Below are 19655 nucleotides of genomic sequence, written 5' to 3'. Positions count from 1 at the left end.
GAAGAGAAAGCTAAAGGCCAATGCTGGGCTTACAACTGTTAATCCAGAGGCCTCTGCAAAGCTTCACAGACTCCCCAAATAACACTACCAGGAACACGGGTTTGCTACATGAAGTCCAATCAGAAGCCAATAGAAGGTGATTTCCATTTAAAACAACTGGCTATTTAGTGTCTCCAGGAACATGTCCCTTTAAAGAAATAAGTCAAACTAACATAAGGTTAATAATAAAGGCTTTAATGTCTCTCACACACCCCTGAAAACAACCCAAATCTGTATAATTTAAAAAGGAAACAAGGAAAAACCTTAAAGGATACAGAGGAACAGTTCTGCTAAAACACAGATAAAGTGCCGTTCCACACAAACATCAATAATTGGAACCAGAAGTCACTCTGAACACAAAGGAAAAAAGCCACCTCACAAACTATGTGGCCAAAGCTGCCAGCAAAGTGCAGGCACCTCACTTCTGTTCCCCTCCCCCAGACATGAACAACCCACACCAAGAGGAAATGCGCAGAGGAAAGGCAGCAAGGGGACAGGTGCACACCCATGACGGTCTCCCTCTTGCCCACTCTTATTCCAACTCACCTGACAACTGTCCTTTGTTCTTGCATCTAGCTTGATAGACCTGGATCCTGACCCAGACCCTCCTCCACCTTTCTCAGGTCTGAGGATTATCTGTAACTCAAGTCCATTGTCACGAAACTGTTTATTCATACGAGAACATCTATAATTAAAACCTCCAAACCATAGATACTTAGCACATGTGGAAAAGAAACAATTTACTAATCACATACAAATGAAAGACTGCCTCAAATCTAGTAACCAAAGCAAATCACAAAGGAGTTTACTGTGGTGACATAGAGAATAATCCCGTCACACAACTCCCAAGGCCAAGAAACTAAAGTATTTCAATAAAATATTTCTCTAGATGATAAGACAATATAAACAGAATTATAAGTAATGCATTAAAAAGATGTTAGAGGCCAGAAAACTCTTCTTGTACATCTTTGCAGAGAGATGTTCCTGTAAAGCAGGCAGAGGAGTGGACACGCTTTTATGTAACTTGCATCAAGTGCCCCTATATATACAAGATTCACGTGTACTCAGACCTAGTTAAGAGATCTGCGTATGTATCTGTGGTCACACCACAGCAACTGCCATGTAGAAGGAAAAAATTCAGAGTTACTTTGCTGAGGTTTTAACTACTAGCGCTTTCTCCTAAGAGTTTTATACTTTGTCAAGGACAAAGATAAAAGTGTAGCTTAATATTTGCACCCAGAGTTAACCGATTTATAAGTTCTACATCTTAAAAGGTACATACATCTACACTTGCTGTGTCTGTTACTGAGCTGTTTAGGTTAAGCCCAACCATAGAAAGTAAGCAACCAATTTGGAATCAGAATATAAACAGAACAGTTCATGGATTCTGCTGCTGGGACAAAATTTATGAGCGTATGTGTGTATACACATCTATCCTACAAAGCAAGGGTACAGCCTCCCCAGAGACCTAAATGATAGCCTTAGCTACCAAAATAAATATTGTTCACAAGCAGCTTTTTAACTCTGCATAACACGAGGGGAAAAACAAAATAAACTTTCTAATTTATTTTCTCTTCTTCCAAAAAAATCTTGGCTAAGATGAAAAGATTGCATAGAGTACTAATTGCTATAGAATTCCAGCTCAGTCATTTAAGGTAATGCAACCACACATTTGGCATTTTACATAGGAAGGTTATTATGCCAACTGAAGGGAACTGATGCCCTCTGCTCCTATCTAATAATTTGTCTCTTCCTAGCCCAGCATATTAGCTGCTCTATCCCCAAATTCTGTGATCACAGTGTTAAAAAAAAAGGGAATATATTATTAATAATTTTATAATATACACAGCCAACTTAGAACAACCACTACCCTCATCAATATAGTCTAGGTGAAATTGCCATTTGGAGTCAAGTGGGCAAATTAAAGGAATGAAGGGAGCAGGGAAAGGCTGACAAGGCCATAGTATGGACAGAATGTAAAATTCAAGTCCTAAATTTGCAAGTACTAACTTATTTTCAACTAACAAGTCATGTTCAAGATGTAGAAGTCAAACCAAATCAGGTTCTGTGCCCAGTGTACTTCTAAGCCAACACGCACATAAGCCATGAAAACAACTCAAATGTGGCTGCCCAGGAGGCAAAGCAGGCTCAGGGTGTTATTTCTATCTTCCCCCATGCCATAATGCAGAGCTCACATCAAACCTCTTACCCTTTCACCAGCTGAAAGCTCTCCAGTGTAGGACGGGAGAGAACACGCTAAAGCACAAGCCTACCACTGCACTTGAGATGACCAGTCGCTTTCAAGCAAAACAAAACAAAACAACACAACGAGGCTCCTGGCAGAGGTCAAACAACACAACTTAAAGTTAGTTTTAAACACAAGTATTTTTCTCTGTAGTAAGCTACTGCATACCCTACCTGTGCCTTTGGAACAGTCACTGTGATAATGTATGCTGGTAGATGGTAGGAGTCGGAGTTTATCAGTAGCCAAGCAAGCACTGAGGCACACCTGCCCGACTCAGACCTCTGGAAGAGGTGATTATCTAAGACCGCACCAAGGTTCCAAGAGTCTGCTGGAGCTCTCCCAATACAATCTTCCACAGAAGATGTTGTATCTTCAGTAATGGGTTTTAAAACCCCCTGAAAATATGATATGGTTTCATACCTTAGAACTCACAGCACCATTAATAATAAAAGAAATGGGGAAGGAAACGAATGCAGGTTTCATTTTGCTAACTTGAACTGACAATTCTTTGTATGGTTTCATTAGCTGCTTAATCAGGCAGGTTACGTTGGCTAAGTGACTAACACAGTACTTGCCAGTCACTGCCACTTGGTCTCATCTCTGAGCACCTAGAAGTAAGAGATGTATTGTGCACCTTTGATAGCTCCTGGAATGACCCACAGCTATTCTCCTAATTCTTACCCTCTACTTCACCCTTGCAACACAGTGTTTAACTTTTAGCTTTAGCGGTCCAGAGTTTGCACTGTAAAAAGCAGTGGCATGTCTTTTGTTTTTCATTGCCTGGGAGGCAGAGATGAGCATCCTTCCATGTCAGAGAGTCCCTGTTGAATCACACTGCCTTTGAGCCTTTTATAATTGAGGTTTTAATCCATTGGGGGTCATGTCTGCTCCATAGAAAAATGATACAGAAGTAAATATGAGCTTCTAGCTTTGCCACCACAACATGGAAGAGGATGATGAACACACTGTGGAGGCATCTCTGAAAGAAAATGCCAAGTGCATAATAAATAGGAAGTGTAGGACTATAACATTCCAAAGCACCAACAATCCGTTTTTTGTAAACTGCATGTAAACAGCACAAGTTACAAAATCAAAAGAAAAACAAAACTCAAATCGGACTACAGAAATGCCTCGCAAGGAAAATAAACTGTTATTAGTGTAACTGGCTTTCCAGTAAATTTACTCATAACAAACATATGAAAGGTTGGACTTGAGTGAAGTCACTCAAAAAAAAAAAAAAAGTTAAAAGCCAAATGGTATGTGCATCTTCACACCTTCCTCAGTTGAATGTGCTTGGACACTTTGATTTCTCCTCCAAGCAGCTGTGGCATTCATTGTGAGCAGGTATACTACTTCTGGTGGCTCATACTAGCTCTTTAAGGCCCTATCCATTCCATATATGTGTGTGGGTATGTACATATATATATATTTACAACATGTATTCCTAAGACAAAAGGAAGCGTCACTCTTGTAGGAGAGAAAGAGGATAATCAGCTATAGATGAGACCAAGGTTTCCATAAAACAGCATGGAGCGTTGCACATGACTGAATTTTGTCTTTTGGTTTGGCCCTGAGCTGTTTGTTGCTCCTGCATCAAGTAGAATTCTAAATTCTCTTCGGGCAGAAGAAAGGTGAAGTGGGTGGCAGTGAAAGAGAAATGCAGTTCATGTTGCCAGCCCAGGAGTTCGCTCCTCACGAGGCTGGACGGGCAGCTTTCCCCACTTCCACGCTAAGTGCCTGACAGTTTTTTTCTGTCTCCAGCAACTCATCAAAGATCTCCCTTAAAAAACAAAGAAAGCAAAAATCAGAATTCAGCAAGAAGAGGCAAATACAGCAAGGGAAAAGCGAAACCAAACCAAACTAGGAAATGGATACTGATAAAACCTGCATAATTCTACTTGGCATTTAAATTTCATTAAATTAGCAGTTTACTTCTTGGAAGCTGACTTCTGAGAATGAGGAATTACCAGCAGTTAGCTTTAGTTAAAAATACTGTGCAGTTCTCACTCACATGATCAGACCTCACTGATAGAACTGGAAGACAAATTCATAAGATAGGTCCTAGGTCCTAGCACAGAACAGAATTAAGTGTAATTCCCATATATCCCTGGGAGATGATAATGCGAACAGAGAAAACATTCTGGAATAATAAGGAATATCAAGAGATAAGCCCTAAGCAAAGATAAGAAGATTCTAAAACTTTCAGGAAATAGAGCAACGGGAGCATTCTATTCCCAAAGGAAGAGTCTGGGATTTCAGCCTGTCACTTCCAGCTGCTGAGTTCTTACTTGTGCATATAGAAGAAGATATAGCCACTCCGGTCTCGATCACTCTGTACCGCAGCCTCTTGGATTTTAGAGACCTCCAGGTCATTGTAAGTGAACCATGACTGTTTCTTAATGTCATATACATCGCTAATGTAATGACCTGAAACAGATAAAATCTGAAAGTTAAGGTTTTCCAAAACATACATTTTTCTCTGCTACCAGAAGTTTGAGAAAAAGAAGTCATGGCCTCATTATTCTTAGCAGTATTTCCTTTTTTCTTTTTTGGTTTTTCAAGACAGGGTCTCTCTGTGTTAGCCTTGGCTGTCGCTTTGCAGACCAGGCTGGCCTTGAACTCACAACAATCCACCTGCCTCTGCCTCCCAAGTGCTGGGATTAAAGGCATGCGCTACCATGCCTGGCTTCTTAGCAATATTTCTTTCTAAAATTCATTTGAAAAATATGTACAGAGAGAGTTAAAAGTAATAGTTCTTGTGTGTGTGCTCTGAAACAGAGTTACAGTTCAGCTTCTTCGCCAACTGAGACAGGGTCCCGTTAGGAAGCTTGGCTAACCTTGAACTCACTTTGTACAGTTCACAAAGCCTTGAGTTTGTTTTGATTTGAACATGCTGCTTCTACTTCTCAAGTGTTTGGTACATTACAGAAATGTGCCAAATTCAGAGAGACAACTTTTTACTTTATTTTTTGCATGTGTAGCATGCAATCACTTTCCACTTTTTAAAAAAAATATTTTTTATTTAATTTTAATTTATGTGTGTTGGTGTGAGGGTGTCAGATTGTGGAGTTACAGATAGTTGTAGGTTTCCATATGGGTGCTGGGAATTGAACCCAGGTCCTTTTGAAGAGCAGGCAGTGCTCTTAACCACTGAGCCATCTCTCCACCCCCACTTCCCACTTTCTTGACTGTGATGGGGTGTATTTTTTTTAAAAAAAGATTTATTACTATGTATACAGTGCTCTGCCTGTATGTACACTTGCAGGACATAAGAGGGCATCAGATCACATTGTTGATGCTTGTGAGCCACCATGTGGTTGCTAGGACTTGAACTCAGAACCTCTGGAAGAGCAGTCAGTGTTCTTAACCTCTAAGCCATCTCTCCAGCCCCGACGGAATGTGTATTAAACCCAGAGCTTGCTCATTACACTGATCTGGCTAGCTGGCTTGCCCTGGGGATCCCTTGTGTCTGTATCCAGTGAGGCTGGGATTCCAATCGGGTCACTGGAATTTTATGTGGTACTGGAATCCAAATTCTAGTCTTTACACTTGGAAGGCAAGTACTTAATCCACTGAATCGTTTCCCCAGGGCAAGACAACATTCTAATAAATTTATTTGTTTGGAGGACTTTTCATCATCATTTATTAGTAGGAAAATCAAACAGTCACGCCAGCTTGCATAGTCCACAGACAGCGCTTAATAAAAGGGAATATTTTAAAGTTTTTCTTATCGTTTTATAGATGGGGTCTCATGTAGCCCAGAACTCTTCTACCTCCACTGTATCAATACTGGGATCACAGATGTGTTTTCCACTTTCTAGTTTATACAGCGGTGGGGACAAAGCCCAGGGCTTCCTGTATGTTAGTAGGCAAGCACTTTATCAATTGCAACCATAGCCTCTGAAGTTTCTTTCTTTCTTTCTTTCTTTCTTTTTTTTTGGTTTTTCGAGACAGGGTTTCTCTGTGTAGCCTTGGCTGTCCTGGACTCACTTTGTAGACCAGGCTGGCCTCGAACTCACAGTGATCCGCCTGCCTCTGCCTTCCGAGTGCTGGGATTAAAGGCGTGCGCCACCACGCCCGGCTTCTTTCTTTTTCTTAAAGATTTATTTATTTATTTATTTTAGTTTATCAAAACAGTGTTTCTCTTGTAGTCCTGGACTCTGTTGGCAGACCAGGCTGGCCTTGACCTCAGAGATCCGCCTGCCTCTTGCCTCCTGAGTGCTGGGATTGAAGGCATGTGTCACCATGCCCAGCTAAGATTTATTTCTTTAATGTGTATGAACGCTCTATTTGTATGTATGTCTGCATGCCAGAAGAGGGCATCAGATTACATTATAGAAGGTTGTGAGCTACTATGTGGTTGCTGGGAATTGAACTCAGAAATTCTGGAAGAGCAGCCAGTGCCCTTAACTGCTGAGCCATCTCTCTAGCCTCTTTAACTTTTCTTAATGTACTCAACCTGCACCCAACAAAGACAGGCAAATAATAACATAAGGGGCAACATTTGTTGCTAACATTGCTGAAATCATGATGTCCATTTACCTGAGGAAGAGGTGCTCCCAATGTGACTGACAACACTGATGAGCCGATAGGAATGAGGAAGATTTCCTGTCTGAAAACAGAAGTGGGCACAACTTTATATGAATATAAGTAAAATACTGAATTTAAATTTATTAATCAAAAATGATATAAATAGTATAGTAAGTCAGTAGCAAGTTTCAGTGGTTAAGTGCTTATAAACCTTAGTGTACAAATAATATCTCCAGGAAATTATTCTAAGAAAATAATTTAAAAGAAAGACATATACTTGGGACTAGAGAGATGGCTTAGCAGTCAAGAGCATTCTATATTTACAGAGGACCTATGTTTAGTTTCCAGCATCTACACAGGCACCACAACTGCCTATAAAACTTGAGCTCCCCGGAATCTGAGGCCCTCTTCTGGCCTTCACAGTACACACACAGAATTAAAAAAAAAAAAAAAAAAGTATACTTGGGGGGCCTGCACAAACGGTTGTACCAACCAAGTACAATGCATGCAGTAAACCTAGACCCCCAGTTCAGATCTAGGCAACGGACAGCCCATTCTCCATGCTTGTGGGGGAGAGTGGGAACTGACTCTGATATGAACTCTAGTGTCCCTGACTTGATCACTTCCCCTTGGTGGAGAGGCCCAGTGGACACAAAGAGGAAGGGGAAGCAGGCTACCCGGATGAGACCTGATAGGCTGTGGTCATATGGTGGGGGAGGAGGTCTCCTTCTGTCACAGGCCTAGGGGAGGGGAAGAGGGCGAAAGAGGGAGGGTGTGTGTGTAGGGGAAACAGGAAGGTAGAAGTGAGGGAACAACATTTGGGATGTTATCTGAATAAATTATAATCAATTAAAATAAAAAAAGGAAAATGTTTAAAAAGTATACCTTATATGTATTAAACTACTCACTGTAGCATTATAATAATGTTAGAATATATCCAATAAGAGTTGACAAATTAGTGGTAGATCAATTATGCTATTCAGCTTTATAGAAAAGTTGTGTTCATTAGCTTGTTTTTCAAATCCATATGAATGTACATATAACTACAGTTCTACATAAACAGTTATGCTCAATTACATATTGAACAAAAGAATAAAAAGTTGTGGTGCTACTGTAATAATTATGGATAGAGTTCTATATTTTAAATACTGTATTAAAATATTGTTAATAAAATGAAAAGTAAAATTAGTACACTGTAGACTGTACAATAAAGTCAAACCTGAAGGAATACAGCTATAAGTAAATAAAAAACCATTAGCACTAGGCGATGGTGGCATATGCCTTTAATTCCAGCAGTTGGGAGGAAGCAGGCAGACCCCTCTGAGTTCAAGGCCAGCCTGGTTTACAGAGTGAGTTCCAGGACACAGAGAAACCCTGTTTTGAACCCCCCCCCCCAAAAGCCATTAGTAAGTTCATAATTTTGTTTTTGTTTTTTGAGACAGGGTTTCTCTTGTAGTCCTGGCTGTCTTAGACTTGCTTTGTAGACCAGGCTGGCCTAGAACTCACAGGTATCCATCTGCCTCTGCCTCCCTAGTGCTGGGATTAAAGGCGTATGCCACCACACCCAGCCACAAAATAAAGTTTAAAAAACAAAACAATAGAACTTAAAACAACAAGCAAACTTTTTTCCTTTGGATACAGGATATTTCTCTGTAGTCCATACTGACCTTGAACCCTTTTTGCCTCAACCGTCCAAGTAATGAGATTATAGACATGAGTCACTATGACAAATAAATAGTATTTAACAAGCAGAATAAAAATTTGCTTAGGTCATAATATTTTTAAGCACAACGAGGATGGGAATGACAATATATTAATAGTTTAGAATCCCAAGTTTTATACCTACATACATACATTATATATATATATATATTTTAACATCATCGCCCCCTACCCTGAGATTTTTTTTTTTTTCTTTGAAGCTTGGCTGTCTTGAATTCACTTTTGTACATTAGGCTGGTCTTGAACTCACAGAGATCATTTGCTTCTGCCTCCCAGAAGTAATTAATATTTTGGAGGAAAAACAATTATTTAAGAAAAGAGGGGCTGGAGAGACGGCTCAGCTGTTAAGAGCACTGACTGCTCTTCCAGAGGTCATGAGTTCAATACCCAGCAACCACAAGGTGGCTTACAGGCATCTATAATGTGATCTGGTGCCCTCTTCTGGCCTAAAGGTGTACATGCAGGCAGAACACTATATGATAAATAAATAAATAAATCTATCTTTTAAAAAAAAAAAAAAAAGGCAAAGAGAACGATGCTGATTTGGTAGCATGCCTTTAATCCCATCCCTTAGGAGGTAGAGGCGATCTCTGAGTTCCCTGCCAGCCTGGTCTACAGAGTAACTTACAGGACAGCCAGGACTACAAAGCGAGACTGTTACAAACAAACAGGTGGGGGCAGGGGAAGATACCAATGTGTTTACTATTACAGAATCAATTGAATTAATAGTTTTCCCTAGGTGTAAAGACATACTTGGTGGAACTAATGGTGATGTGTTTATAGCTTCATTTATATGGATATACATGTTCTTATCTAACAAGAACAGAAAACAGTCAAGATGTTGTTTTGTCTGAAAAAAAAAAATGAAGAGCAAAAGATAAGAGAAAATGAAGATGCTTTGACAGCAGCTGAGGGGCAGAAGCTGTGCTATACTGAAGGGAGAGTCTCTAAAGAGGGGGAGCAGAAGGCACACTGACAGTCTCACCAACCATACCTCAGCATTTCTTTTCAGCTCCTCGGCTTCAGCTTCTGTGTACTCCATATCAAAAACATCCTCATTTCCAGAGTCCTCATCTGAGCCCAGGGAATCCAGAAAAGAGTTGTTAAACTCTGAAGAACAGAAAGATGGGTCTTGTAAAAGTTCTTAGACTAGACAGAAGATGACTGGGAGGATACAGCTGGAGACGGGGCTAGACTTGAGGGCATCCACACTAACACCAGGGAGAGGGAAGTAAGAAGATAACAGGTTTGAGGGCATTCTGGACTATAAAACTAGAACATGTCTCAAAAGGCCAAAAACAAAACAACCCAAAAACCCAGGTACTTGAGGTACTCATCTCATCACCCTAAGACAACATAAAATGTTCTATCAACAGGGTTCCAGTTCACTCAGCCATCTATGAAAGAAGTGTCCCTCCTCTTATTTTCTGTCTGTGAAAGTTCAGGTGACTGCATGTGTGTGTAGGTAGAGGTTAATCTATAATTTGTTCCTTAGGAGCCTTCTACTTTATTTTTTCCAATTAATTCTTATGTATATGGGTGTTTTATCTGTATGTATTATCTGTGTACCACATGCATGCCTGGTGCCCTCAGAGGACAGAATCGGGTGGGATCTCCTGGAATTAGTTACATATGATTGTGAACTGCCATGTGGGTGCTAGTAATTGAACCTGGGTTCTCTGCAAGAGCAGGCAGTGTTCTTAACTACTAAGCTATCTTTCCAACCCCTCTACCTGGATTTTTTTTTTTAAGACAATGTTTCTCTATGTAACAGCCCTGGCTGTCTTGGAACTCTCTTGGTAGACAAAGCTGGCCTTGAACTCACAGCGATCCACTTGCCTCTGCCCTCTGAGTGCTGGGATTAAAAGTGTGCACCACCACACCCAGCCTTCTACCTGGATTTTTAAAGATAAGGTCTCTCACTAGAACTTGGGCTCTGGTGATAGTGTCTCCACCTTCCTGACACTGTGATTATAAGTATGCCTTCACCTAGCTTACCAGAAGATGCTGAGGAGTCATCAACAGTTTTACCCAGTTGTGAAGCTATGTGAGCTACAGTAGCAACTGTCATGGTAAGATATGCCCATGGGTGCAATAGTGGCACAAATGTTATGGTGGAATCCAACTGCTTCTTAAACTAGATTTAAGGCCACAGGAGGAAACTCATACTAGGCACTATAAATCTGACCAAGAAATAATGCCTGGGGAGCTTTTAGACCCAGGGGTAAACCTATTACTATTATTTTGCTAAATGGGCATAATAACAAACTGCCTTTTAAATCTGGGTGCCTACTGATTAATACAGTTATCAATCCTCATCAGAGATGTTTCTTTCTTCTTCTTCTTCTTTTTTTTTTTTAAAGACAGGGTTTCTCTGTGTAGCCTTGGTTGGCCTGGACTTGTTTTGTAGACCAGGTTGGCCTGGAACTCAAGAGATCTGTCTGCCTCTGCCTCCCGAGTGCTGGGACTACAAGCATGTGCCACTGTGCCCAGCCCCAGAGACATTTTTATGTATCCAGCCGCAAATGGGACATCTATACTACACTACCTGCACCTAAGGCTCAGGGACCACAGAGAAGAAGGGATGGCAAGACTAAGACCCCAGAGGTTAAGACTGGAGTGAAACAGTATCTTTAAACATGCCAGGCTACTCTACTTATGAACTCACAGAAGCTATAATTGCTTGGCCAAGATCAAGGCAATCAACAGTATAGCATGGAGTGGTGTGTTGGTTTGAATGAGAATGACAACCATAGGCTCATATGTTTAAACACTTGGTCTCTGTTTGGTGGAACTACTAGTTTGGAAAGGATTAGGAGGTGGGTATGGTCTTGTTGGAGGAGGTGCATCACGGGGCAGATTTTGAGGTACCATTCCCCAGTGTGTTGCCCGTTCTGGCTCATAGTTGTGGATTAAGATGTGAGCTCTCAGCCATGCATGTCTGTAATCCTAGCAGAGGCAGGAGGATCTCTGTGAGTTTGAGGTCTACAGAGTGATTCCAGGACAGCCAGGGCTATACACTGAGAATTCCTATCTCAAAAAACTTTAAAAAACGTGATTGGCTATATAGAAAACATGAAGTTGGTGGGGGGCTTTAGGGTCATGGGGATAGATCTGGGAGAAATAAGGGGGAGGGCTGGGGTATGAATATGACTGAAATACACTGTATGCACGTATGCAATTTTCAAAGAATTACAGAGAATATTATAGTAAACAAGTACATATCATCATACCTGACTTTTTAAGTGGGTGCTGGAGATTGAACTCAGGTTCTCATGCTTGTAGAGCAAGCAGGCCCAGACTTTTCTTTGGAATATACTGACACAATAAAGGTATTTTAGACATTAAGAGGATCCAGGTTCAGTTTCCAGCACCCACATGACAACTCACAATAGTCAATAACTCCAGCTCCAGTTCTTTAACCTCCATAGGCACATACATACTTATGCACATATATGTAGGCAAAACACTCATACACTTAAAAAAAAAAAATGTAGCAGGGGTGGTGTGGTGCACACCTGCAATCCCTGCACTTGGGAGGCAGAAGCAAGAGGATCTCTGTGAGTTTGAGCCCAGCCTGGTCTATAGAGTGAGTTCCAGGACAGGCTACACAGAGAAACCCTGTCTAGGAAAACAAAGAAACAAAAAGGTTATCTAACCATAAGAAATTAATAAACCGAAAAAAATACATAATTATACAGCGAATCCAAGTTCACTTCCTGCACTGCTTCCCTCACCCCCAAAAGAGGCCAAACTAGGTAGGCCTCTAACTGTAGCACTCAGAAGGCAGAGGCAGACAAACTTCTCTGAGTTCAAGGCCAACCTGATCTACATACAGAATTCCAGGCTAGTCAGGGTTACATAAAGAGACCCTACTTCAAAAAGAAAACAAAAAGAGGCCACAGAAAAGCCAATAACCTTTAAAAAAAATATGAAATAAGTTCTTGAAATATAACAAAAGGAGCTGGGTGTGGTGGCACATGCCTTTAATCCCAGCACTTGGGAGGCAGAGGCAGGCATAGCATTTTGAGTTCAAGGCCAGCCTAGTCTACAAAACTAGTCCAGGATGGCCAGGGCCACACAGAGAAACCCTGTCTTGAAAAACAAAACAAAACAAACAAACAAAAAAGGGGGGGCAGGAGAGATGGCTCAGAGGTTAAGTGCACTGACTGCTTTTCCAGAGGTCCCTAGTTCAATTTTCAGTAACCACATGGTGGCTCACAACTATCTATAATGTGATCTAATGCCCTCTTCTGGTGTGCAGGTGTGTAGGCAGAGCATTGTATACATTAAAATAAATAAGTAAATAAATAAATAAAATAACATAAAGATGGAAATTCAACTTTAGTTCTTAAATTTCACCCCAAACATACAAATTCAGTTTACAAGTCATCTTCATTAATGGTTCTACACAAAGATTTTGTAAATAAGGCCAGGCGTGGTGGTGCATGCCTTTAATCCCAGCACTCGGGAGGCAGAGGCAGGCGGATCACTGGAGTTTCGAGGCCAGCCTGGTCTACAAAGCGAGTCCAGGACAGCCAAGGCTACACAGAGAAACCCTGTCTCAAAAAACCAAAAAAAGTTAGAACAACGGTAAAAGATTTTAAAAATTCCTCAGAAACCTGAATATCCACAAAAACAAGAGTTGCAGGAACAGTGGCTCACACCTTGTAATTTCAGGACTTGGGAGGTTGAATGCAAGTTGATTGCTGTGAATTCAAGGTCAGCCTGGGTTAGAGTAAGACTCAAAGTTGGTTTAAATTTGATCTGTTCTGTGTTCACAGGTTACAACTATCACTTTAGCCCCCTAGTCTTAATTATGAAATAACAGTAAGGCTTAGTGGATGCATGAAACAAAGTTTTAACAAGGACTATACAGACCAAACAAACCAGATAGAGCAAGCTAAAGGAAACAATCTACTCAGGGGAGAAAACACTAAGCCAATTAACTGTATTTATGGCCTCATAGTTTAGAAATCACTCCAGTGAAACAAACAAATATGAGGCATAAAAGAACAGCCATAAAACAAAACATCTCTTGACAAGTGAACAGAGATGATAGAAACTCCAAAGTCTGGAATTGGGTAAGGCTGGAGAAGCTTTCCAGACAGCACATCAAAAAAACCAGAAACACCCAGCCTGGTCTACAATTTGAGTCCAGGCAGCCAATGCCACACAGAGAAACCCTGTCTTGAAAAAAAAAAAACAAAAAACAAAAAACAAAAAAACAAAAAGACATTATATGGGTGCTGGAAATCAAACCTGGGACCTCTGGAATGGCAACCAGTTCCCTTAATGACTGAACTATCTCTCCAGCCCCAATAACAACAACAGCAACAATAATAATAAATGAATATATACGTAAAAGCTAACAAAAATATTACTACAGTGATTTTCTCTGAGAAGGAAACAGACATATATAAGTAACTTCTAAGGTTCTTCCTCTACCTAGGAGGTATTCAAATTTGTTACTACACTTAAAAAAAAATTAAACAAAATAGAAAACCACTTTAGGGCTGGGGATTTAGCTCAACTGGCAGAATGTCTGCTTAGAACACACATATAAGGCCTTGCATGTGATCCCTGCACTTAGTAGGATCAAGGCCATCCTTGGCTACAGAGTGTTCCAAAGACAGCTTAGGCTAAATGACACTTTGTTTAAAAAAAAAAAAGTTTAAAATGTTCTTTTATGTATTAATATATTTTCCATTAAAATTATAGTGAAATACTCCCCATACCTTGAAGACTGAGCTCTGTGGCCCTTTTGATGTCATCATCTTCTTTTTGTTCCCAAGCCTCCTAAAGAGATAGGAACAGAAACTAAGGTGTGAAGAGGCACTGAGACCCAGCTGGTTCAGGGAGGACTAGCTACTCTGCAAACACGTGCTGACCACGCCTTCTCTAGAGCATGGACCACAGTCTAGGAGGACTGTAGAACAGAAGCTTGTCTTTTCAGTACTGTACTCCTAAAACATAACACTGGGGCTAACACACTCTATCTCCTCATCAGTAATATTAGCTTGCCAACCCAAAGTCATTCAGTGTGACTGTATGATGGAATTTCTTTTTAATGTATAAAATACTTGGCACATAATCCATACCTAGCAAACTCCTTACTTTCTTTTTCCTAGACTTAGCATTTACACTTTCTATGATGTAGATGTAAACACTCCTACACTACCAATTTCAAGCAACCTACGAAGAGTACAGTTTCCTTTTTTCAATAACTAACTATACACAGAATAGCACAAAACTGGCTCTCCTGAGAGGATGATGAACCACTCCTATCTAGAAGATACCCACAACCTGTATGTGACAGGAGAATGAACAATGTTTCCACAAGCTATTGAATCATCTATTTTTACTTTATTCTACTAAAGAAACCAGATTCACAAGAGATGTTTTGTAGCAATACTAAATGAAGGCCCTTGATTGTCATTTTTCTGAAATATCAAAAGTACTCTTAGAAAAAATGTAAATAAGCTGAGTAGTGCTGGCACTAACCTTTTTCTTCTTTTTTTTAAGAGGCAGGGTTTCTTTGTGTAGCCTTGGCTGTCCTGGACTGCATTTGTAGCCCAGACTGGCTTCCAACTCACAGAGATCGGCCTGCCTCTGGCTCCCCTTGGCCCCCTGAGTGCTGGGATTAAAGGCGTGCACCAACATGTCCGGCTAGTGGCACACACCTTTAATCCCAGCACTTGGGAGACCCAGGTAGGTGAATCTCTGAGTTTAAGGCCAGTCTGGTCTACAGAGTTAGTTGCAGGACGGCCAGGACTACACAGAGAAACCCTGTCTCAAACAAAACAAACAAACAAACAAACAAACAAAAACAGAAAAAAGTAATTAAAAACATGTTTAAGTGGGGCTGGGGAGATGGCTCAGAGGTTAAAATGTTGGCTGCTCTTCCAGAGGTCCTGAGTTTAATTTCCACAACCACATGGTGGCTCAGAACCATCTATATTATGTGATCTAATGTACTCTTATGGCATGTAGGCAGAGCATTGTATACATAATAAATAAATCTTTAAAAAATATATATGCGTAAGTGCTTTTATTGATTGGGGATGAAGTTCAGTAGTAACACTTGTCTAGTAGTATAAGGACCTGGGTTCCATCACCTGCAGCATATACACATTATCTTATTACACTGTAAGCATAGTGGTACTGTTTATAAATAAAAGGGTAGAAGAACTGGTTATGAGATTTTAAAGCAGCACTACTCAATCTTAGCTGTTCATTAGAATCATCAGGGAAGCTTAAAAAAAAAATCTAGATTAAAAGAAAGAAATCTAGATGCTCAGTACATATCCAAGGTCCATCCTTTCAGTTTATCAAGTGGTAGAACAATTCAGACATCAATGTTTTTTTGGACCTCAGTAACTTTATAATACAATCAAGATTGAAAACCACTGGTCTGCCAGGTGAGGGGGGTGTATACCTTTAATACCAGCACTTGAGAGGCAGAAGCAGGCAGAACTCTCTGAGTTAGAAGGCAGCCTGGTCTACAGAGCTAGTTCCAGGACAGCTCTTAAAAAACAAAGCAAAACAAACATACAGACAAAATATTGGTCTACTGATTTTCTTAGCCTCTCTCATTTTCTGAGACAGGTTTCTCTATGTAGCCATTCTGCACTCATTTTGTAGACTAGGCTGTCCTCGAACTCACAGAGTGCTGGGATCACATGTGCGCACCACTGTGCCAGGCTTTGCTTGTTTTTCAATGCTAGAGACTGAACAAATCACCATGCATAACACCAGGCCAGTGTTCTACCAGTGATCTACATCTCTAGTCCCATGAAATCTTCACTAGCATGATTTGGATTATCTTAGATCAGACAACCGTGGGTGAGTGGGTGGGGGAAGCACCTATGAGTTAAGTATCTTAGATGATGCAACATATCAAATCAACTACCATAAAGAAGTAAAGATTGGGGGCTCAGAGAGAAGGCGGCTCAGTGGTCAAGAGCACTTTCTGCTGTTGCAGAGATACAGCTTCAATTCCCAGCATCCATGTTGGCTCACAACTACCTGTAATTCCCATTCCAGAGGACCTGATGCCTTCTGCCTCCGTGGGTCCAGTCATATGTTCACATATATGCATGCAGACAAAACATGCATACACATAAAATAAATCTTTAAAGTAATAATTGGGAACTAGAGCTCCAGCCGAAAGTAGGCCATTGCAATGCTTGTGTTTGATACTAGCACAACAAACACTTGTGTAGAGACTTGCTACATAATGAACTAATAAATGTTCTGTTAATAAAATTTAAAAATAGTTATATTTTAGATTTTTTTGGGTCAAATAATCTATAGTTAAGGACATATTGTTAGAATATAACCAGGGATGGAAAAATAAATCAGCCATTAAAACTAGGCTCATAACCAGAAAATAACCAAGCAATAATCTATCACTCATAAAATCATGGTGAGGGACTTGCTAACAGCTTACAGAATAAAGCTAATAGGGAACAATCTTTAACATCCTACAGCATAACATGACTAGTAATATTTTAATAATTAAAAAGAAATCTACTAATTAAACTGTTTAAATCCAAAGCAAGCCCAAACAACTTTGTTTTTCAATAATTAACTGTACATAAACACCAAGGAGCAATGCTGAGACAGTAATGCTTAACACATTGGTTATTATTGTGATCTGATTTTTGGGAAGCATGGAGAAAACAGCAACAGAAAGTCTTACTTGTTCTTGAAGGCTCTGGGCCAGTGCTTGTTGAAGCTCCTGCTCTTCTCTTTCCCGCTCCATGTCATATTGCTGGAGCCAATCCACCTCTCCCTGAGAGCCTTCTGGAGTTTTGTTTTCTTTATTCTCATCACAGTCTTTTGTTATCTCAGTAAAACTAGTAGGATCTGAAGAAGCAGAACATTATTTTGGAAAAACCTTGGAATTTGTAGATTCTAGTGACACCTACTGTTGAGAGGATAATTCATACTGACCTCATTAACACTAGGTTTAGGGTCTAATGAGTTCAGGAGAGCCTAGAACCTGCTATGTAGTGGAGGATGACCTGACTTTGACTTCCTACCTCTGTCTCCCTGCTGGGATTATTGGTATGCCTCTTCATGCTTGGTTTTTTGGTATGTTGGGTTTCATGCACAGTAGGTTTGCCTGCTACTAAACAAGCTACATTCCCAGTCCTTAGAACTTTTTGGGACCAATAATTTCATCTTACCACATCTACATCAGGGTTTCTCAGCCTCAGCACCATTAATAATTTGAGTGGGGGTGCACTTCCTTTGGGGAGTGGGAAATGGAGAGTTGTATATGCTGTAAATTTTAGCAGGATCTCCATACTCTACCCCAGATAGAAGCTTTAACTGAGTCACTTGACATGAATTAAAGATCCCTTTCATCTATAGAAATGGAAGTGCTCATGCCAGAAATAGTCCAGTTCTCTCTACTTGTAAGAATCAGAAATGAAAGACACTGTCAAATATTCCAGGGTAGGGGAGAATGTCCTTGAGTTAGAAGGACTGACCAAAGCAATGGCTCTCAGAACAAAGAATTAACGAACAAGTGATACTTAGTAAACAGTGATTGATAAGAATAGGGGAATACATAAAGGATATTTACACTAAGAGGAAATAAATACTTCATAAGAACCCCATCAGCTTTTTGTTTCTTGTTATACTAAGGATACACTAATTATTATTTTATTTGTATATAAAATCATTCAAAATTGAAGAGGTTCGGACTCCACAAATCTAGAAAATAATTTTGTGATTATCCCACTAAGACTTCCCTTTCCAAACAGGAGGGCTTGGATTATTTAGAAGCTACATGTCAGTAAAGGCTCTGAAACAACATGTTTTGTGTAACAGATGCTTATCTTGATGAAATCTACCTGGCTCAGTGACTGTTTTGGGTTTCTGTATCTCCATAGCATCTGCATTATCAGGCATTTCTTGAATATCATCTTCTGCAAATCCAGTGTCCGGGCTGCTGGTTGGCTTATCATCATCTTCATGACTGAACAGCGGCGAAGCTTCTCTCCTACTTATCTCTAACACAGCTGCCAGCACCTCTTCGTCACTCATTCTGTCAAACCCTGAGTTCTCCAGTTCGGACTTCCCAGGCTCTATTCTGCCCAATTTCAAATCCTGAAGAACAGAATTACTTTTACAAGAAGCCAAAGTGTCTGTTAACATAGCTAATGTTGAACTTTATCTCTAATATACTCTAGAACTTGGAGGCTGGAAAGATGGGTCAGCACTCACGAGTTCATATGCTCTTGCATAAGATCAAGTTCAATTCTCAATTTTCAAGTCTGGCTTTCTTCTGGCTTTTGAGAGCAATTTGAGTGTAGAATTGAATTTGTGTGCCACCATGCTTGGCTTATGTGGTGCAGGTGCTCACACCCAAAGCTTTATGTATGCTACGCAAGCACCTTACCAACTGAGCTACAGCTTCAAACCCAACAGTTTTTCTTGATTATGACATGTGCAAAGTATACGCGTTATAGAAAATTGGAAGATAAAACACTGCTCAAATAAAGTTACTCAAGGCAGTAAGTCAACTGAGTATGGTGGTGCACATCCATAATCCTAGCACTAAGGAGGCAGAGGCAAGAAAATCGTTGTAAGTTCTAGGCCAGCCTAGGCTATAACATGAGAACCTGTCTCAAAAAACAAAACAAAAAGATGAGTCAGAGATATTAACTATTAAGTATTTTGGTCCAGATATACATGAATTATACTGTAAACATTCTGCTCATTGCTCTGAATAATCAATTTTAAATGCTGGTTGGCCCTTTTTTTCTTTTAAATTGAGGCAGAGTCTGATGATATAGCCCCGACTGGCCTGGAACTTACTATATGAACCAGATTCACAGATATCCACCTGCTTCTACCTCCTGAGTACTGGGACTAAAGGCATACATCACCTAGCAATACGGTCTAGTCTTAAATGAGAAAAATAAAAGCTATACAATATTATGTAAATAATAAAAATATATTTCCTGAGTAACTTTTATTCTAGGAGAATTCTTAGCTTTCTTTTAATATTCAGGGGAAGCAACCACAAACTTCCTTCAGCTCTATTGTAAGATGGGGCAACTCAGAACACAAGTAACTACTATAATTCTACAGAATGATGTAA

General features: G+C 40.1%; 1 protein-coding gene across 1 annotated transcript in view; it reads right to left on the bottom strand.

Annotated features, from left to right (window-relative positions):
* Positions 1-74: 74 nt before the first annotated feature.
* Usp37 (ubiquitin specific peptidase 37) overlaps positions 75-19655 on the bottom strand; it is a 69612-nt gene continuing 50031 nt past the window's right edge. The window contains exons 20-26 of the mRNA XM_051154097.1: positions 18403-18658; positions 17241-17407; positions 14275-14335; positions 9531-9646; positions 6827-6896; positions 4573-4711; positions 75-4064 (exon numbers count right to left, since the gene is read on the bottom strand). Coding sequence (XP_051010054.1) covers positions 3977-4064; positions 4573-4711; positions 6827-6896; positions 9531-9646; positions 14275-14335; positions 17241-17407; positions 18403-18658 — 897 coding nt within the window. The 3' untranslated portion in view covers positions 75-3976. The remainder of the gene's footprint in view (positions 4065-4572; positions 4712-6826; positions 6897-9530; positions 9647-14274; positions 14336-17240; positions 17408-18402; positions 18659-19655) is intronic.

This window comes from Acomys russatus, chromosome 12, assembly GCF_903995435.1.
Source record: "Acomys russatus chromosome 12, mAcoRus1.1, whole genome shotgun sequence".
Classification (NCBI taxonomy): Eukaryota; Metazoa; Chordata; class Mammalia; order Rodentia; family Muridae; genus Acomys; species Acomys russatus.
Note: the sequence above shows the minus strand (reverse complement) of the source record. Positions and strands in the feature narration are given on the sequence as shown.